A 22,374-nucleotide genomic window follows, 5' to 3' on the forward strand; every position below is an offset into this window, starting at 1 on the left:
AGAAAAACACAGGAGGGAGATTAAAGTTATTTATGAAAAGAAATACCAGGAGATTGCTGGGTTTTGAAACTGTAAAAGGATTCGTTTCAGAACCAATTCAGAAGAGAGAATCAAAATATATATTTTTGTCAAAACCAGTTTCAGGTTATCGTGGAACAGGAGATAAAAAGTTCGAGAAAAAGGCAACTGTAAAGGTATGAGAAACGCAAAAAGGGTTTGTAAGTACTCTTTTTGTAGTGGTGAAGGAAAAAGGTTGGAGACCTGTGATAAATGTAAGGGTATTAAATCAGTTTGTGGTTTACAGGCATTTCAAGATGGAGGGTATCCATCTGTTAAGCGATATCTTGATGGACAGCGATTGGCTGGTTAAAATTGATTCGAAGGATGCGCATTTTTCAATACCGATTGCACAGGAAAGTCAGTGGTACCTGGAGTTCAGGTGGAAAGGACATCTGTTTGTTTGCCACCATTTCAGACTATCTTCAGCCTCTGGGTATTTTCAAAGGTATGTAGACCAGCTGTGGGTTATTTACGAGATAGAGGGGTTCAATTATTGATTTATTTCGACGACATTCTGACCATGAACCGGAATGTGCAGACATTACTAGAGCACAGTATTATGGTACAAGGTTTGCTGAGAAGCTCAGGATTTTGAAACAGGCACAGAGGATGGAGTTTTAGGTTTTGTGGTGAATATGGTAATGAAACAATTGGAGGTACCAGAGAGGAAAATTGTTCTAATAAGACGAGAAGTAAAGTTCTAGATAAAGAAGCAGGAGGTAAGGGTGATGGATCTTTTGTCATCATCCATACAGGCTATATTTCTTGGGCCGTTACAGTTCAGGGCATTGCAAAGGGTCCAAAGTTTGGGATTGGGGGGCGTGGCCAAGATGGCGACCTGAGAAGACGCAGGACCTCGAGGCTCCCCGTGAGGCATATCGCTCCCCGCTGGGAGTGCGAAAATCGAGGCCGGGGCTCCTGGGCCTACGGGGCTGGGTCTGGCTGCGGCCCTCCCCGGCGCTGGTTTTAAGGGGTCGGTGCAGGTCCCGCTGGGTCCCCCCCGGAGCTGCAATTACAGAGAAGTCAACCGGACTCCCAGCGGAGCAGCCCTCCGGTACCGCCACATGTCGCAATGCGGTAGAAAATCGAGAAGTGGACTTAGCGACCAGGGGCAATACAAGGCAGGCCTCCGAGCACAACCCCCGTGAAGGCGCCCAGGGAGCAGAGAAAGAGAGGCCCGTCACTGCAAGGCAGAGTGGCGTGGCCCTGGGGGTGCGGTGTCGAAGGGCGGCCTGGCGACGAGATACTCACCTTCCACTCCACATGAAATTAGGAGAGAGGACATTTGGACCCGTTTAGCGCGGCTGGGGGCGCGACCCCCGGAGCTGCCATTACCAGCAGAGCGGCGCACACAGTGGGCCCCACACACGTCAGTCGGCTGAGGGGGCGCAGGGCTAAACCACCCAATAGGTGCCCGCGCGGAGAAGAGCGCTGGTGCCCGCTTCACGCGCAAGGTGCATCCACGGAAGGGGGTGGGTGCCCCCCGCCCCACCATTGTCAGAGACAGGGGCTGACCAGCAGACTGTGCAGGGGCGTCGGGGTGAGCGGACGGTCGGCCCCGCTTCCGGGCAACAGGAGTTCTAGAGATCTGGGCCCTCGCGCTCCGGGAGCCGACAACAGACCCAATAGCAAAGCCTACCCCTCCGCCCGCTTCCAACGCTTGGCGCCCTCACAGAGGAGAGTGGGTGACCTCCGCTTGCATCGTGTGCAGGGTCAGTGGCCAAACTGTGTACACAGCTAAAGCACAGGAAGGATCAGGCAGACGAGCTCTGAGGACAAAGGGAGGGCACCGGTTAACGGTTGGTCGACACTGCCAGCGCATAAGTCAGGGCTTGGACGAGGGGACAGCAAGTGCTCAGCTGCCCGAACGGATGGCCGGAATCGTCGGATGGTGCTCCTGCAGCGAGTTAACCAGGAGAGAGCCCTTCGCGACAGAGTGTATTGGTGTGTCGGCCGCCCATTGGGGCCACGGTGGGGCACTAAAATGGCTGACATGAGGAGGAAGGGGGAAGAGATCTCTCAAGGACATTCTCGCTAAATCCTCTACAACTATAGACAAAGGGGCCCGTCCCAACCGGCTTCTCAGCCCCAACCGGACCGGACACCTAAGGATGTGCCTATCACCAGGAAGTTTCTGGAAATGCTGTTCAGCACACTCCGCAATGACTTCCAGTCACTAAAGCAGGAGGAGGCAGGCGAAGTTAGAGAAATCTGCTGAGATGTTGACGAACAGGTGGAGAGGGTTGCGTCTCGAGGATGGTGAGCATTCCAAAAGCGATGAAATTGAATCCTTGCAACAAGAAATCATCCGCCTAAAGGACCAACAAGTGGACCTTCAAGCGCATGCCGAGGATCGGGAGAATAGGTCTTGGCGGAACAACATCCGCGTCAGAGGGGTTCCTTTGCGAGAGGAGGGGTCAGATGTGGCGGGCTACCTTAAGGGCCTCTCCAGGGACATCCTTGGCGAGGCCTCGGATTTCGAGATCCGCATAGACCGTGCGCATCAAATGGGGTTGGGGAGGCGGGCTCCAGCCCCACCACCGGACATTCTAGCCTTCCGGCCGGACTTTCTGCTGAAAGAACGTATCCTGCGGGAGGCCCGGAAGAAACAACCTATCAAGTATCAAGACCATCCCGTAGCCTTGTACCAAGATTTAGCCTCCATAACCTTGCAAAAGAGGAAAGCTTTTAAGGAGGTGACATCCTATTTAAAGGATAAAGGGGTGCTGTACTCATGGGGCCATCCCTTCCGCCTAATTTTCAAATGAATTGGCAAACTGCAACAGCTGAGATCGCTCCAAGAAACCTGTGAGCTTCTGGGCCTGGAGGATCGCAACCAGGAGACTTCCCCTTCTCCATCACAGCGGCCATCTGGAAATGGGTGGCAGACAGTGGGACGCAGGCGCTCTCCCAAACGAAGCGAGACACTTCGACTCCTGAGTGAATGTGCAGACTCAAACAGGGATTTCATAGTACGGCGACATGGCGGACCCAGGGAGGGAGGGGGGGGTGGAGGGGGATAGCCGGGGTCGACCAGGTTACACGTGGACCCTTCACTCTTTCTTCTTCCCAAGCGTCGGCATTGTTGGAAAGCAGGCGCTGGACAATGATGGTTTTTGGGGGTTTTCTGTTGGGGTTAGGGAAGGGTGTTGAAAGGGCTTGGGATGGGTGCTGGGAGGTGGGGGGAGGGAAAAGGGGGAGGTAGCGTTGGGGAGAGAAGGTGGGGAAGGGGGGGACCGATGTGTCATCAGGGGGGCCCCCAGAAGGGCATCTCGTTACGGTGGAAAATCCAGGGCAAGGCTGTGTCACCCCACCCTGACACTATGTAGAGACCTACTTTGAAAGTCGTTACCCTCAATGTCAAGGGGCTCAACAATCCCACCAAGCGTAGAGCCATCCTGTCCCCCCTAGAGAACTCCGGGGCCTCCATATGTCTCATACAGGAAACACACTTGCTGTCTCGAGATTGGCACAGGTTGCAATCCCGTGCCTTTCCTCATCAATATTACTCCTCCACTATGGATAAGAAGGCGGGGGCCGCCATACTGGTGGCTAAACACTTTTAGGGTACAGTGGGGGACAAGGTGGCGGAGATTAAGGGCAGACTACTGGCACACATGGTCACGGTGAGAGGCATGACTCTGGTTGTAGGGTCTCTGCTCCTAATAAAGTTCAGGAATCCTTTCCTAAGAGTGCACTGTCCGAAGTATTACAAACTCAGGATAAATATGTTCTTATCGGTGGGGACCTCAACCTTGTTATGAACCTAGAATTGGACAGATCGGGCCATCGCTATGGCTCGACAGGGGCGATCTCAACCAAGGGAAGGGCCTGGTTGAGTAAGAGAGGGCTTATAGATGTCTGGCGGAAGACCCATCCCAAGAGCAAACACTACTAATTTTACTCACATGTACATCATACTTACCCCGGTTAAATAATTTTATTAGCTCCTCAGAATTTTATGCACAAGTAGACGAAGTGGACATAGTCCCTGCCACACTCTCTGATCACAATGCTGTGTCAATCTCTATCACAGTCCCCCGCACCTCCAAGTCTAAAGGAAAGTGGAGGCTACGGGAATCCCTACTGCACAGGATAGGGGTGACATAGCAGCTCAACAAATGTATTGCCGATTAGCTCTCGACTAACGATCAGCACGATACACCTTTCCCTGCGCTCTGGGGGGCTCTAAAGCGGTCGTGAGGGGGGAATTGAAAGCGCTCTCGGCAGTGGAAACTAGGGAGCGGAAAGAAAAGAGGGAACTACTCACGGCCAAAGTCACGGAACTTAAAAGAGTGCGTAGTCGCACAGGAGCCCCCAGGATATGGCGTCAATTGAAGGCGGGCAGGGCGCAACTCGCAGGACTAGATCTGGACCGAGCTGAATATGCGGCCCTTCGGCTCAAGCACACCTATTATGTAGGAGGAAACAAAACAGGGCGCCTTCTCGCGAGCATCCATTATCACTTATGGGCCGCTTTGCGGCAGTAAAGATGTCCATATTACCAACAATTCTATATGTCTTCCAAACCATTCCTGTTGGAACACCCCTAAGAACAATTCAAAGGCTACAGGACGCCATCCAACATTTCATATGGGCGGGGAAGAGGCCGCAGAGGCGTAGGGACTTGTCTCATAGGCCTCCAGACGAGGGGGGGCTGGGGATCCCTAATCTCCTACAATACTACCAGGCAGCCCAACTCCGGTACTTAGTGGAATGGAACCGGCCTGAATCACAAAAGAGATGGCTCTTTCAGGACCGAGCGATGGCGCAAACTGCTCTCTGGAGGGTACCCTTCCTGAGGCGAACAGACAGGCCAAAATATCTTAACAGATCCTCCCATAACCCGCACGACTATGAGAGTTTGGAACGCAGTCGCGTGTAAGAGGGGACTCACCTCATTCCCCTCCCCGCTGACACCTCTGCTCGACAACCCGGAATTTGAACCCGGGTTGGACAGACTAGCTTTCACACAATGGCGCGCCTCGGCGTGCATAACCGCAGGTCACTTATTCGATCTCGCCGGTTTTCTTTAACTCTCAGACCTCACGCAGTTCTATGATCTCCCCAACCCGAGCAGATATCAATACTTCCAACTCCGACATTGGCTGATGCACCCGGAGATAAGCCCCCTCGTAGGTAGGAAAATGACAGCTTACGAAAAATGGCTGGTCACTAAAGAAACGGATCGGAAGCTGATCTCCGAGCTCTATCGGATGATCTATCCGCTGACCCCTAAAATACACTCAGCTGGTCAGCAACGCTGGGAGGGAGAACTAGGCAGAGTTCTCTCTGACCAGGAGTGGCAGGCCATATACTACTGGGCGAACCACACTGCTAGGAATACGGCGAGCAGGGAAGCAGCGGTAAAGTAGCAACTTATTGGTACCTAACACCAGTACGCCTGAATAGGGGTAATCCTGATTGTAGCCCTACCTGCAGGAGGGGGATGTGATGAAGAGGGAACTTTGACTCACCTGCTCTGGGATTGCCGGAAGGTGGAGGGGTATTGGAAGGAGGTTCTCAATGAAATGGACAAACACTTTGACATGGAAATCCCTAGATTCCCTGCATACACACTCTTGGGACTTCCCAATAAACTTACTTTCCCCCTGAAATCAATCTGGGGTAAATAGATGGGATTAGCGATGGGGGCGGCAGTGCAACATATTTTGTCACTCTGGGGTACACAGACCTGTCCGACTCACACAGGGTGGTTTCACAGATTGTGGTACATAGCGGGCATGGAGCGCATTCAGGCTTTCCTCACCCAATCCCTGTCCTCTTTTGCTACTACTTGGCAGCCAATGCTCGCAATACTGGCATCGGAATTCAACGAAGTCAGGCTCCCGAAATATCTTCGCCTCCTGAGGCTTGCAGACTCTTCACCTTCAAATGATAAAACAAAGTTAACACAAAACGTTTGGGCTTGAACAAAGGACTCTGGTATGGAGACAAGGTGAGATTGGATGTCGAATCCCTAGATTCCCTGCATACACACTCTTGGGACTCCCAATAAACTTACTTTCCCCCTGAAATCAATCTGGGGTAAATAGATGGGATTAGCGATGGGGGCAGCAGTGCAACATATTTTGTCGCTCTGGGGTACACAGACCTGTCCGACTCACGCAGGGTGGCTTCACAGATTGTGGTACATAGCGGGCATGAAGCGCATTCAGGCTTTCCTCACCCAATCCCGGTCCTCTTTTGCTACTATTTGGCAGCCAATGCTCGCAATACTGGCATCGGAATTCAACAAAGTCAGGTTCCCGAAATATCTCCGCCTCCTGAGGCTTGCAGACTCTTCACCTTCAAATGATAAAACAAAGTTAACACAAAACGTTTGGGCTTGAACAAAGGACTCTGGTATGGAGACAAGGTGAGATTGGATGTCGAAGCTAAGGAGGAGTTGAATTAGGAGTCTAGAGAATTTGCAGGCTTGGAATGGCCGTGCAATTTTTGGGGAAAGTCCAGATTATGTGATGGAGACCGATGCAAGCAATTTAGTTTGGGGAGCAAGAAAAGGAACACAGGAAACAGGTGGAAGATGGAGAGGGGGGAATCATAAATTGTCTGGAAATGAAAGCTGGGGTATGAGCTATACGCAGTTTCAAGGAAAGAATTCAGAAAATGACAGTTGAGGATAGACAATATTTCGGCAGTGACCTACATAAACAAGTTGGGGGAAGCAGGTGAAAGAGATTATCAGAGTTGGCGAAGGATTTCTGGAAGTTTTGCATGGAACACAAGGTAAGTATAACAGCTCAGTATCTTCCAGTGAGGGACAATCTTGTTACAAACTGGAAATCCCATTATTTTAAAGGATTTCAGCGACTGGAAACTGAATCCAATGAATTTTCAAAGGGTTCCGGAAGAGTTGTGTCCTTTCGAGAGAGATTTATTTGCATCAAGGTTAACCAATCAGTTGGAGATTTATGTGAGTTGGAGACCGGATCCTGGGGCAATGGCAGTGGATGCCTTCAGTCGGAATTGGCAAGGTTTGAAAGGTTGTGATGCAAGTGAGAAGACAGGAGTGCAGGCTGGTTTTAGTGACTCCATTTTGGTTAACACAGGCCTGGTACCAGTCTGTGATGGAGTTAGCAATAAAAAATAATTTTTTGATAAAAGCAAAGAAGGGTATTTTGTCGGATTTGGAGGGAAGGGCGCATTCTCTAGTGGAGTCAGGGATGCTCAACCTTCTAGTCCAGCCTGGCAGCTCAGGCTGGACTGCTCCCATGGGGAGCATGGTCAAGACTGCTTTGCATATGGCTGGATTAAACCTGGAATGGTGTTGTGAGCAAAACAAACTATGGATTTAGGCCCAGATCTCTGTACTGGGGTGAGTGTTTGACATTGCTCTGGATTCAGTCTGTCATTTGTTGTTTTTGCTAGTGTATTTGTGTAGCGCACAACTCACCCAGGAGGGTATCCTGCTGCTGAAGCAGAAGCTGTATGGCTGAGCCAGGGTTTGGGCTGGGTGAACAGCCAGGTCTTCAGTTTCTTACAGAATATAAGAACTGGGTAAGAGGTCTAATGTGCAGGAGCACGTTGTTCTAGGCTTTAAGAGCGAGGTAGGAGAACGCATGGCTGCCTTATCTTGTTCTGCGTATGCAGGGGTACGTGCGAGTAGGAGTGCAGCTAAGCATAGCTGCCTGGTAGGCTTCTGGACATTTATGCAGTTGTTGATGTACGTGGGGCCAATGTTTAAAGACTTTATAGTAATTTGAAGAGTTTTCGCTTGTGTGTGGAGAGCCAGTGGAGCTATTTCAGGTGCTGTGTTACGAGAGTCAGAAGTGGGAGGTTAAGGGTGAGCTTTGCTCATGATTTGTGTATTATCTGGAGGCCTCTGATCTGTTGAGCGTTGAATCCAGCACCGAGTGTGTTGCCATTGACCAGCTTGCTGGGTATGAGGGCTTGGGTGACATTTCTGAAAGAGGCGGTGGGGAGCAATTGAGGATTTTCTTGAGGATGTCTAGAGATGAGCACTATCTTCGCCAACTGTGGCGAAACACTCAAACACTCTTGAAGCAAGCAAGTAACCGAAACTGCATTTACCACAATGCCAGGGGCGAAAATTGCTGGGAGGTAAAACGGTGTGCTCCCACCCTTGTTCCTGTTTAATAGTACTCCCTTGAGTCATTGAGCTGACGAGCTCGTGGATGAAGCACCCGCATGCCTGTGAGAGGTACCTGACCTGAGAAAGATGTTGGCAGCCTAATCATTAAACCCCAAATTTAAAGACTGTAATCTCTACTGATGATGGTTAAAGAACCAAAGAACCAGAAACACGTGTCTAGAGAACAGCACTATCTGCGCCAACTGTGGCGAAACACTCGAACACTCTTGAAGCAAGCAAGTAACCAAAACTGCATTTACCACAATGCCAGGGTCGAACATTGCTGGGAGGTGAAACGGTGTGCTCCCACCCCTGTTCCTGCCTAAAGAGCCGATAAGAGTAAAAGCCAGTACAAGGGTATAGAAGCAGAAACATCTGACTCAACAGCATCAAGAGGAGAAATGAAGAGGCAGTTTCCAGGGAGCCACCTCCCTTTGTACCAGTGATGTCATACTCCTCTTTTTTAAATTCCTGCTGCCATGATCAGTAGTATAGGGTCCCTGCATTCCATTTCTTTTTGCCTTTGAAATAATCATTAAAACTTCACTCGTATCCTTACCAAACTGGTGCTCTCCTCAAAAGAAAAGGAAATCAGATGAAAAGGAAATGGTTAGGCTTGACTGAATGCAAAAAGGACATGGCAGCCAAGCACAAAAATTGCTCTGGTACATGAATAGGAGGGAATACCATTGAGAAACTTGGAGGTAAAATAGGCACTCTGTTGAATGTGCACTGGAAAAGCCACAAATAAAAGAAATCCTCAGAATTTAACAGGAGGTTGCAGAACCATCAACTGTTCAGTTTACCCTGAGTGCTGTACCTGAGAACTGTGAAAACATGCCTTTTTCAACCTGAAATGTACATCAACTTAGAAATCAATACAGATCAGTAGTAAACAACTGGCTTGCATCTAGTCTACCACCTTCTCATTAATAATACTCTCGCTGCTGCTGAACCACCGAGGACAAACTCAAAATTTCCAGAAACTACTAAAAATCAAGGGCATCCAACGTCCCAGTTGGCTGCACCTCTGTCTTCTGCATTAAGATAAATACCCAAACACTAATTTCAGTCTTAAAGAACATTCTCCATTTGCCCATTAAACATATAGTTCCTGAAGCTGTTGGTCAAACAAGCAATTATAACCCACATACTAAAGCAACCAATAGCAATAATCCTTGCTAACTACCCTTGTATATCTACTTGGCTTTCAAAAGCAAAACTCTGGAAGTGGTGGCTACAAAACATCTCCAAGCGTGTAGAAGCCAATCTGATGCATTTGATTTAATTCACATTTCAGCCCACTCAGAGGTACAAAGACCACCTAACATAAGAAGGGACCTTTAGCAGACCTTTGATAAACAGCACTCTGGAAGTGGTGATCCTTCAGGACCTGTCAGTAACAGACACCAGCAGACCCTACAACACTACTGAACAGACTGGGAATTCAGTTAAGATTGAAGGACCCATATTCACAACAGTACTGCCTGCTCCCCTCTCTCTAACACGAGCTCTTCAAGATTAACTCTTCCAGATCACTGCAATGATACCTACTTAGGCACTTTCAAAAATGAAATCCTTAAATTGCCAGAAACTACCTTTTCACTAAGCAAAATGATCACTTTAGCTCTGCTTTAAAAATACTGTTTGGCTTCTAGTGGAACAGGATAATTACCTTTATGCATTATACACATAGTTTGTACATTATACAAACAAGTTACTTGTTACTTACTTTAGGTATCATTCTTTCTGGCAGAGACTCTAACCACAGATTCCTCACCTCTTGAATATTCTCCACGGTCAGACTGGATCTGGAAGAATTCCAGAACAGTACCCCTGCTCGCCGCTAGGTACTGCCATGCAACTCTGTGCCGATGTAGCTCAACTCCAGAAGTGAGACACACAGCTTAATATATGAGCCACTAATGTGCAGTATGCAGATAACAAAACTGGGATCTTTTTAGATTAAAAGAGTCCAGTTCACAGAATGGGAAGTGTGTGGGAGGGTCGGTGAGGAATCTGCAGTTAGGGTCTCTACCAGAAAAGTGTTACTGAAGGTAAGTAATTTTCTCTTCCGATAGACTTCAAACTGCAAATTCCTCACCTTTTAAATAGATACCACAGCAGTATCATCCAGGTAGTAGGCCTGGGAACTGGCTCAAACCAAAAAGTCCTGCAGCACTTAGGGGACAAAATGCTCATCTCGTCTGACCTGGCTTTCCAGACAATAGTGATACGCAAACACATGAAGTGTCGCACACATAGCTGCCTGGCAAATGTCCAGGATAGGCACCTCATTTGCCAACACAGTTACTGCAGCCTTGGCTCTAGTGGAATGAGCCCGCAAGCCTTCTGGAGGCTGCTTTTTGGCCAACACGTAGCACATCTTAATGCAAAGCCTGATTCAGCTAGAAATGGTCCTTTTCTGCACTGCTTTGCCTTTCTGAGCTTCAGCAAATTCAATAAAGAACTGATCATCCATCTGATGTTCTCTGGTATGATCAATATAAAAACTAAGAGCCCTTTTTGGGTCCACTCAATTAATTCTCTAATCCTCCTCAAGAAGGGTGAGTTTGTAAAAATGTAAAATCTGATTCTTTTGTTTTTTAATTCAGCTGTGCCTCATCCATGCTCACCTATGTCCTGTTTTCAGCCTGGCTCTATCCTTGACACCACACCTGCATAAACATTAGGTAACAAATCTAAATTGAGACATTGTAGGCTGCATAAACATGCAAAGTCAGCACAAAAGAACAGCTGATGTCTGCACTGGGTTCTTTAAACAATGGTAAAGCCTTAGACATCAAGGTTGTTGATTCTTACCGATTGTCTCATTTGTGTGTTCTTCCCAGAGCTCTATTTGCCTCTGGGCATTCCTGGTCTGTGATCTTTCCTATAAAAACCCAGGTAACCATCGTTCAGTATGCTCTCTCCTCGAGTATCTCCATTGTGCTCGATGGATGGAGACCCATTCATGAATGAATAATAAATAACCTATGGTTTGACTTTGCTCCAGTGTCAATTCCTCCTTACTTGATAGGAACCCGTGGCAAGAATGGTGACCCTGCCCCAGCAGATTTAAATTAATCTGCTCCACAAGTTGGAGAAAAGAGCACTTTGAAAGATGATGTTCTGACCGACATGAAAGGGTGTCGACCTTTGGCAAAAAAGGAGGTTTGAATTCTTAGAACCAGCTGGTCTGGGTAGAAAGTGGTGTAAGGAGAGCTGCCAGAAATGGCTTATAGTTCACTCACTATCCATGCCAAAGTTACAGTGACAAGAAAGACAATCTTGAATGTAATCTAACCAACCTGAGAGGACAGCTATGCAGAGGTTCGAAGGGATAACTCATTAGGATTTTAGAACCAAATTCAAGTCCAACTGGAGTATAAAAAAAGGAGAAGGGGGAAACAGATGTTGTAAACCCTTAGGAAAATGCATCACAAGTAAGGCTGGTCCACCAACTGTAAGGAGGTGGGGCAGCCAACAGGTTCCCTTTAATGGTGCCCACAGCAAAGCCATTTATCTTTTTCTTTTTTCTATAGCCTGAACAAATAATATTTTGCACTCGCCACTTTTGCCCATATGGATCATGATAAGATGACAAGTTTCTTTAAGTATATTTGCCTATTTTGCACTAGAGGGCTCTAAATCCTTCAAGCCTGTGCTGCTATTTGTATCAGCCTGCTGCTTAATTGCATATTTGCACGACAATGGTAATTTATTTTTATCCAATGATCTTTCATATTTATGCGGTATATTTCTAAATTTATATATAGGAGAAAATTGCACAATGCATTGTCTATCTGCATGCTTTGCACAATGAATGGAAAGACTATTCAAATAGCATCACTTCACATTTTTGCTGCTCGTTTGCATATTTGCACATTGCAATTCAGATTTTTTATGAATGTTTCTATCAATATCTGCTGCTATTATATTATTATTCTATATTGTTATATATATATATGTATTACTTATTGGTTATATACGTCGCTGTTGTTGATTATATATTTGTAGATTTGCACACTTGCACATTTCCTGAGGGCCTCGTCCATCATCTCGAGTATGTCCGCTCGCATATTTGCACACTTAATCTCAGATTCTTTAGGAATATTTCTATGAATATTTGCTGCTATTATGCTATTGTCCTATATTGTTATATACATATATATTACCTATTGGTTACATTTTTTGCTGCTGCTGATAGTTTATTCGCAGATTTGCACATTGGCTGAGGGCCACGTTCAACATCTCGTATATGTTTGCTTGCATATTTCCACATTTAAATCCAGACTCTTCATGAATGTTCCTGTGAATATCTGCTGGTATTATGTTATGGGTCTAGATTGTTATATGTATATATATATTATTTATTGGCTATATGTGTTGCTGCTGTTGACTCTATTTTTGCAAATTTGCACACTAGCACATTAGTTGAGGGTCACGCCCAACATCTCGAACATGAAAGAATATGGTGAAATTTATTTCTTTAAATGCTAATGGATTGAATAACGTTCGTAAAAGGAATGCTATTGAGTGCTGGCTGAAAAACCTTTCACCAGATGTCATCTATTTGCAAGAAACCCATCATAAAGACCATGCAGAGTCAGCTGAACTCTTCAAAAGCTGGGTGGGCTATAACATATCTGCCCCTGCTAGGATGGCTGAGAGAGGAGTTTCCATATTAATAGGGAGACGCGTAGGTTTTAATCTTGAAGGGACTTGCATGGACCTCAGAGGTAGATGAGCAGTTGCACACGGTAAATTAAATAACGTCAGTATTATTCTTGCTACAGTTTATGCACCAATTCTGGACGACCCTCAAGTTATTTTACAAGTAAAACAGGCATTAACTGGTCTCTCTGGGCCAATAATTTGGGGGGGAGATTTTAATCTATTACAAAACCCGCGATTGGACTCCACTAAGAAAGACCGTCGACAGAATAAACCCCAAGTTGCCTTAGCAGTCCAAAGTTGTAAAATAGATCTTGATCTTATTGACCACTGGCGAAAGTTAAATCCTATCAAGCGCGAGTATTCATGCCACTCAGCAAAATACAATTCCGCGTCAAGGCTAGATTTTTTTCTGTCATCCCATGATTTAGTATTATACAATTATGCCCATCTACCTAATGCTTTCTCAGACCATGCAGCTCTTTGTATGGAGGGCAATCTGGGGAATTATGAAGCAAGACCTAAAAGTAGATGTTTTTTTTAATAAATTTAATCTCCTTGACCAACAATGGTGCACAGATATTAACCAAACGATTGAGCAATTTTTTACACAGAATAGAGGTTCAGCCCCATTAAATATAATCTGGGATGCTTTTAAAGCTACTCTACGTGGAATAATTACATCTAAAGAAATCCCTAAGCTGAGGGCAAAAAGGGAGGAGAAAATCAAACTCCAAACTGAACTTTCACAGGCAGCCCAAGAGCATTATAGGGTCAGATCTAAGATCTCTGGTCACAAACTCAACGTGGCAAAATGCAAAATGAAGGATTTCTATTATGATTTAGGCGAGACAAATAGCAACCTACACGCACAAAAAATATATGAAGAGAGTGAATATACAGGAAAGCTTTTGGCCTGGCAATCTAAAAAAAAGCAGGTCCGCAATAGAATAGATCAGCTATTAGACCCCACCACTAAAATACAAGTTAAGACCACCACCTCTATTGGTGAACTGTTTTTAAAACACTATGAGGGAATTTATCAAGCATCTGAGGGGGCTACATCTGACTCGATCTTGGAATTTCTAGAGCAACTTGAAATACCTAAATTAGATCCTGAGAGTAATAACTACCTTACTCAAGATTTCACATTATTGGAATTAGAGGAAGTGATTGAGTCTTTCCCCAACGGTAAGGCCAATGGTGAGGATGGCCTTCCCATTGAATTTTTTAAAAGATTTGGGGGAACATTACGCAAAGAACTTCTGAAATTAGTTAATAACTTACTCCAAGGAGGTCCCCCACCGGATTCCTTCCATACAGCGGTGGTGGTCAGTATTTTAAAAAAAGGAAAGGACAAGGAAAATATAAATTCATACCGCCCGATTAGCCTTCTGAATACAGATTATAAAATGTTTACAAAACTTTTAGCAAACCGATTAAATAAAATAGTAGGATCCCTGGTAGCTCACGATCAGTGCGGTTTCATTGCAGGCAGACACCTCCATTCGAATACTACATTTTTATTGGAGGCACTAGATTATTTTAAAACTAATAAGGTGAAGGCTCAAATTTGGTTTTTAGATGCGGAGAAAGCCTTCGATCTAGTGTCTTGGGATTGCCTGTTTGCAATTTTACGTAGTTTTAATTTCCCGAATGTTTTTATTTCTCTCTTACGACAATTGTATATGAATTCTAGGGCACAAATTATCATTAATAATACAAATATTGGGTCCTGTAAAGTCACTAGAGGCACGCGTCAGGGATGTCCCCTGTCGCCAATTTTATTTGCATTCGGGATCGCCATCAGGAATATTAAAGCTGACACAGCCCCAATATTAGGAATGACAAATATAAAACTGTATGCAGATGATATTGCCCTTTTTATAGACTCTTAACCCTCTAGTCAACGGAGGATTTTAAAAATCTTCTCTGATTTTCAAAAGCTAGGGGGTTATAAAATTAATGTAAACAAAACGGAAATTATTCTGGTTAACTGCACTATAGACACTTTAGCTCCAGAATTCAGGCGGATATATAACATGGATCCAAAAAGATATCTTGGAATATTTGTATCGGATAGCCTAGATGACCTTTTTGTACTTAATTTTTTACCTTTATTAAAAAAGGTGGGCTTACTCTTAGACCGTTGGAATTTGTTACCCCTGTCTATTATAGGGCGGGCATCGCTAATTCAGATGTCGGTATTACCCCTTTTTAATTTCCTTTTTAGTGCAATTCCCTGCGCAATCCAGGCCTCTTATTTTAAAAAAGTAGAAGCTCTGATTTATTCTTTCCTATGGGCAAAAAAATCTCCCAGACTTGCACTGAGCACTTTATATTTATCATCTACACAAGGAGGGCTGTCCCTCCTAAATATTAGAGAATATTATTTTGCGTCTTTTGCACATTATAGTCACAGGTTTTCTGTTTTAGATTCCCATGAGTCGGATGATTTTTTTTGTTAAAAGGATGCTGTTGGAATTGAAAATCTATGACCCAGTCAGAATCACTAAAGATCGAAAAAAAGTACGCTATAAATCCCTGCAGTGGATCTTTAAGGTGAAAACTCAGTTTTTTAAATTCTATGGATTACCTAATTTTAGCAACAAGACAAATTTAATGAATTTTAGCTTGGGAGATGCTGGATGTATGGACAAATATATATTAACTATTTGGAAGGAGAATGGCTTTGAGAAAATTGAAGACTTCCTGTTGGGCAACAGATGGAAATCCTGGGATGAAATCAATAGTCAGTTAATCCATTCGCACTGTACGCTGAACTGGTCGTTTATCAGGATAAATCCAAAACTTAGAGAACTCAATATAGGAAATTTATTTATGAAAGAAAATATTTCCACTATCCTTAATAACAAAACACAAAAGAAAATGAGTATTTGGATTAAAATACTAAGAGAGGGTAAAGATCAGGACTTTTACAGCAAGATTACTGAAAGATGGAAAAAGAGGGAAGATGTTACAATTAATCAACAGGTATGGGATAAAATAAATAAATTTAATAAAACCATTTTTCGAGGAGCAAATTTTAAACGTATGCAATTCTTTAATAAATGGTTAATATATAGAACTCCGTCCTTTTTGCATAATATTTTCCCCCAAGTAGCCGACAAATGCTTCCGATGTGAAGGAAAAGGCACGTGGAAACACATTGTTTGGGAGTGCCCAAAAATCCAGGTATTATGGAAGGAAATAGAAAAATATCTCTCAATTGTCCTTAAAACTAATATTGTATTGGATGAATTAATTTCCGTCCTAATTGCTCTTCTATTCATACCCAACATGATGAGTCCCTTTTTATAGCTTCTTTAATAGCGAAATCCCTTATATTACAGTCCTGGAAAACAGATCTTGTCCCATCCTTCCAAGCATGGAAGACAAAATTACTCAGAATCCAGGATAGGGAAAGAAAATAGGCTCTAAGATCAGGGGCTCTGAAAAAATATGATACATTTTGGAGTGGGTTTGATCCTTAAATTTGCCTTGTTACTACTTAATCGGATTTAAAAAATAAATAAATAAATTCCTGGATGAACTTGTTGGTCTATTAAGATCTTTTTGTATATGCACGATGCATTTTACAAATCTAGCTATGAAAAATTATCTGAGAATTCCCACAGGGAATTTAAAGGCTTTGTATTGTTTTAATTCTAACAAAATCTTTTGAATATTAGTGAAAGACGATTGCCTGCTTGCTCTTACACAATTTTGCACTTTATAATTTAAATGTTATAATGACAAATTGTATGGTTGTTCTCAATATTCTTTGCTTCTGTATTGCATTAATTGGATTTCAAATATGTCTTGTCTCTTGTACTGCATTGTTATATTTGAACTCTCAATAAAAAAAAAAGCAAAAAAAAAAAAAAAGCAAAGCCTCGCTGGACAAGGGATAACACAAATACCACATCAGACAGTGTGGCATGCATGAAGTGGGTTAGTCTGCTTAGTAATGCACCAGGCCATAAACTTTTACCAACGGATGGTGCTGGAAAAAGTTGGTGAGGGCAGAGTTCTTGAGAGGTGGTTATTCTGTTTCAGTGGCTGTGGGTTTGGTGAATTCCCAGACTATCTTGAAAAGTTCTTTGCTGTGATGGGAGCGGTCATTGATCCAATCGGTTAGTACACTCTTCTTTCTTATCATTCTGCGGTAGGACTGAGGGAGGATTTGAAGGAGGTCATGTTGAAGGTGTTCTTGCTTGTGCACCATTTTCTCTCCAGTCTTTTGCAGTCACGTTTTGCTGTTCTCAGCTCCTCGGTGTACCATCTTGCTTGCTTGGAGGATCTGATATGCATGTTCGGCTTGATAGGGGGAGGGGCGCAGTGGTTATCCAATTGTTGAAGTTTTTGACACTCTGGTCCAGGTTTGTGGCGGTGTCTGGGTTGAGAGCGTCAGCCCATTGGGTCTGTGTGGCTTTGCTCCAGCTGCGGTGGGGGGTGTTGGATGGCATGATAGTGGCGGTGCGCGGGCTGGAGCCACTCCTCACCAAATGGCAAGAAGGATTTCAATGTCAAGCGAATGGCTGGCAGCACCAACAGGTTGATGTGGAACTGAGCCTCCGCCAGAAACCAGAATCCACTGATCATCTCTCCCATGTGGCCATCGCATCCCAAAAGATATGCATTGGTCACCATTGTCAGCTCGGAGTAAAGCAGGGAGATGAGTCTGTCACTGACCCAATCACAGTCCATCAGCCACCACTACAGGTCTTTCGCAACCTGCTCCAAAATATGAACCTGATTGTAGAGATCTCCCTAGCATAGATTTCACTGGAAAGATATCAATGCAGAACCCACATATTCTATTTGACTTGCATGAACAATAAGGTGCAGGAGGCTGTCAATCCCAGCTGCCCCAGAGCCAAACTCACTGAAATCCAGGACTGAGGCTGAAACATCTTAATCATAGCCCCAGTGTCCTGTACTCTCCGCTCCGAGGAGGAGGGGCTAAACTGCATTGTGTCCAGAATGGCTCAGCTGAAAGAGAGCACAGATGAAGGAGTCAGGTGTGACTCTAGCACATTGACAGTGAACCCCATCCTTTTTAGGAGGTTCGCCGTAGTCGGGAGGTGGGTGACAAATGCCTGGGGCGAGCCTGCCTTCTGCAGCCGTAGTCTAGGTAGAGGGAAGACAAACTGCTGACCTCTGAAAATGGGCTATACCACTGCCATCACTTTCATGTTCACCCAAGGGGCACTTCTGAGGCCAAAACAAAGTAGAGCGAACTTAAAATGCTTCTACCCCACTGTGAACCTCATATTGCTCATGTGGCCCTGCAGGACAGAAATTGGAAAATAAGCGCCCTGCAGGTGCAATGCTGAGCTCCAGGATCGAGTGCAGGCAAGACCTGAGCCAGGCAAGGATCTTGAATTTGTCCTTCTGCAGGAAGGAATTGAGAGGGCAACAAATCTAAAATGGCATGGAGGGTTCTGTCCTCCTTTGGTACTATAAAGTAGCGGGAATGACCACCACGACCTACTTCAGGCATCGGTGCCCTTTGTACGGCTCCTGTGGCCAACAGTGCCTGTTCCTCCTCTGTAAAAAGGACTCATTGTCAACCATCAGCCATTCTCAAGACAGTGGAAGGTGTGGCAGTGTTTCAAGAAATGGTGTATCCCGGCTATACAATCTGTTACATCCACCTGTCTGAGGTTAAGGCTTTCCACCCTGGCAGAAAGTACTGAATCCTGCCTCTGACAGTGTGATTGTGTGCCGATTCGAGGAATGACTTTTAGAGTGAGTTCGAAAGGCACAATGATGCCCTCACACCCTCTCAGGAGACGACACAACTGTCTCAAGCTTGTACTTTTGTTCTTAGATATACGCAAAGACTTGGACATCGACCTGTTGCGGGGAATGATTCAGGTAGTGGAATCTTCCCTTTGACTTCAACCGACGTGGAGTCTTCTAATGTTAAGTGACAAAAACATTTGCCTTTCACTCTCAGGTGGCTTTTGGATGCATCAAGGCACAGTCGCTGTAGGACTGAGTTGTGGTTCTACCGCAAGCAAGCCACATAGGGGTCTGTTACAGACATTTGTTAGTGTCATTCCCCACAAGCTTTAAATCCTCATGCCTTTTGAGAGGACATTTCTCTTTCACACTGGTAGAGAGATTTTGAAAACTTGTAAGAAATGCACACTCAAAGAGACCAGGGTTAGCTCAAAATATGTGTCTATTGATGCACACAAGAAATGAACTCGTGTCAATGCTCATGGGAGGTGCCTATATACGACCTCACACGTCACTTCCAGAGAGGTGTAACGTTAGCACGGAGCAGCACTGTGTCACTTACCTGCATGCCGGGATAAAGCGCAATTATTTTTCGAATCCAGTCTGACGCTTGGGGAATAATGACAAGGTGAGGAATCTGCAGTTAGAAGTCTATCAGAAATAAACATACTGGCTCAGGCATAGATTATCTATGGAAACTTGTCCTATAGTCCCCTCCTGCCCCCACCCTGCACTCGGATCTCAACAAAACACACTATAAATTAATGTATTTTCAATGTTAACGAATAATTGCAAAGAACTGCAAGTGTATCCCTGACGTTTTCTACTTTAGACCTATCTGAATTCAGCATATGATCCTTCGCTGACAGCAAATATATTTCACAAAATAGAAAATGAGAAGCCAGTACATAACACAACTGATTTTTATATCAAGTTCTAAGAACCAGGTCGTGCGTAACAGTCATATAAACCATAAAATGCTGCGACAGTTTGCCAAAAATTTGCAATCTTAACAAAAATAATTATGGGTAGGTTTCCAGGTCCATTTAATCGATGTAGCTAAAACTTTAAAATAACTGTCTGACGCATGAAAACAAATTATTCACAAGGCAACAACAGTCAAATATTTCTTGCGAGGGTCACGAAGGTTGCCTCATATAATGCATTTTTTTTGCTCAGCGCCAGAATGTTTTCAGTAGGATCTCAAGTAAATTATGCACTTCCCAGCCTTTGTCTGCAATGTACACTCCCATGACGAAAGCATATTATCCGGTTTGTGGGCAATTTTATAGCAATCTGGCCGGCACAGCTGAAAATATTCCAAAGCCTCTAAAAGCCAAGCTTTAGACTACGGTGCAAACTGTACCTGGAAGAAGCCGGGCGGCACGGGCCCCACCGGCATGCCGTCTCCTGGGGGCATGTTTCCTAGCACCGGACTGGGCGCTGCCGCTGCACTCTGAAAAGAACAAAGGAAAAGCAGCCATCAGACACTAGCACCAAACACTGCACAGCCGGCATCTCTTGTGCCCAGCAGTAACTTTACACCCCTAGCGCGGGGTTATCGTCACACGACACACGCGTAATGTTGCTGCTAACACTTCAATACTACCAGCCGCACCCACCCAACAATGATAGACACATGAAACTTGCACGGGCCTATCAAAATACTGCGAGTTCCATTGAGAGAAAGAGTGCGCTACCATGAAGACCTACACATTTCATTATATAGATGTGACAGGCTTGATGTCCTAACATTCTGTCTGTGCGGGGTGGTAACGGTGCGAGTAAATCCTCTGCACTACGAGCTCTTATACAGAGAGAAGCTAGAAAACAACCAAGCGTACAGCAACCTGGGCACAGAAAGCTAGAATGGGCGCCGCGTGGGGGGGGGAGGCACAGGATGGTAGGGGCAGTGCATTTATTATACACGTCCATTTCTCACCAATGACTCAAAAATGTACTTTTTTTTTGCATTTACAGATGGTTCTGTTCTACAGACTCCTATTCCTTTTTGCAGCTTGGTTTTCACCGATTTCTTTATCTCACAAGAGTTTGGGTTTGTAAGATAACACTATCGACACATTTTTAGGTATGGCTTGGAGACCTCTTCACCATTTCGCTGCCGTCAACAAAAAGACAGTAATAAGTGCACAAAAGTATAAACATGTGGAACGATTATGGGATACCCATCTTCATTTACTTGACTTGTCAACTGTCATTCACATTTTGGTTTCGTCCACCACAGCGCACAACATGAGATAATGGGTCAGCACACTTCAACCAATCTCTTGCACTGAGACTGATGACTTCTAATCACATGTGCATATCCCCATAAAAAGAGGTGCATTTCAAGGCCAGGGCTGGTGGGCCACTACTTTACCAATGCTTTTTTGTCTGTTTTTTTAAATTTATTAATTCTTGAGCGTTCAAACTAACCTGTGGTGTGCATCAAAATTACAAAAAAAAGTTTATACCAGATTTATGTACACCTGCCAAGAAGCACACATACCTTTATATTAAAATTAAATGCGATTGAATATTTTTCAAAAAAATATTGCAAGCATTTTGTTCCCAAGTTTAGACAAAAGCATGATTTATTTATGTTCTTTTTGATAGCATATGCTTCTAACAAAAACGGCAAAATAGCACCACCCTAGGGCAGATTCTTTTTCATATTTTAAACCGCCATCTGCCGTTGCATTACAGTATGTACAGAAAATGTAAACACAATAGACAAGGAGAAACAAGCATGTGGCCTTTTATACTCGCTAAATACCAACGTTTTTTCAAAAAGTAGTGTTGGAAATATGGCAGAGTTCTGGTTCTTCAAAGTCATCACTGAAATGTCATTTTCTTTATACTTTGCTTTTAAATAGACATGATGAAGTTGCTCATGCATGAGGAATTCCCATTATTGTCACTTGAGATGGATAAAAGCTTAGAAGAAATAAAGATGTAGGGAAGTACTCTTGTTTTGCCGAGATCACGTTGTGACGGGGAGGTGGACACCCCTCATTTAGTAAGGACCAGGAAGAAACCGTGTTGAGGAGGCGATAGTTAAACAATAAACACCATGGAGGTAAGGGCTAGATTAAGGAGCCCAATTCAATGTCTCAACATCAGGCGCACAACACTCATTGGATCGAGAAGGGTACAAACCCCCACCCTTCTATCAGGTTCCATGGATTGTGCTGGAGCAGAAATGCAAAGTACCATCTAAGTATCTTAATGGGTTCCTCCCTCCTCCCAAGGCTACTTTCAGCAGTTCAAGCCTTTGTTTACCATTTCCAATATTTGCAGTGACCCCTGCAGCCACCCACTCTCTTCCCACACATACATCAGCGTGGTCTGCGCCTCGGTGGTCAGGTATTAAACCTACTGTTATAGTATCTCATCCGCATTCACAAAAAAAGTAGACATTTTCTTGCGACACCCAACAACAACAAAGGACAATGTAATAGGTCCTCAGTATGTAATTAAAACACAGAGAAAATGATAGGCAAGGAACAATCTCGCAAGGATTCTGCATGGTCAAACAAAAATATATATGGAATTATGACATAAGAAAATTTTAGTTCTAGCTCGTTTGACTTGCTTTGTGCCGTGAGCCTTTTAAAAACATGTATAGTTGCAGAATTTTACGTTCATGTTTTAGACACGTCTCTGGCCCTGCTGACGTTACGTTACACCCAGGATCAGAGTTCCCACTGGTTGTATGCACTTGACATACTTTGCAGAAGGCTTTGAGGTCCCATGTGTGTCCTAGAAGC

General features: G+C 44.5%; 1 protein-coding gene across 6 annotated transcripts in view; it reads right to left on the reverse strand.

The window, feature by feature from the left end:
- Nucleotides 1–22,374, reverse strand: part of SSBP2 (single stranded DNA binding protein 2) — an 875,377-nt gene that overhangs the window by 242,646 nt on the left and 610,357 nt on the right. For all 6 annotated transcript variants that reach the window (XM_078675324.1, XM_078675321.1, XM_078675326.1 and 3 more), the window contains exon 5: nucleotides 19,971–20,060. In XM_078675324.1, the coding sequence (XP_078531450.1) occupies nucleotides 19,971–20,060 (90 nt within the window). The remainder of the gene's footprint in view (nucleotides 1–19,970; nucleotides 20,061–22,374) is intronic.

Source organism: Lissotriton helveticus, chromosome 2_1, assembly GCF_964261635.1.
Source record: "Lissotriton helveticus chromosome 2_1, aLisHel1.1, whole genome shotgun sequence".
Lineage (NCBI taxonomy): Eukaryota > Metazoa > Chordata > Amphibia > Caudata > Salamandridae > Lissotriton > Lissotriton helveticus.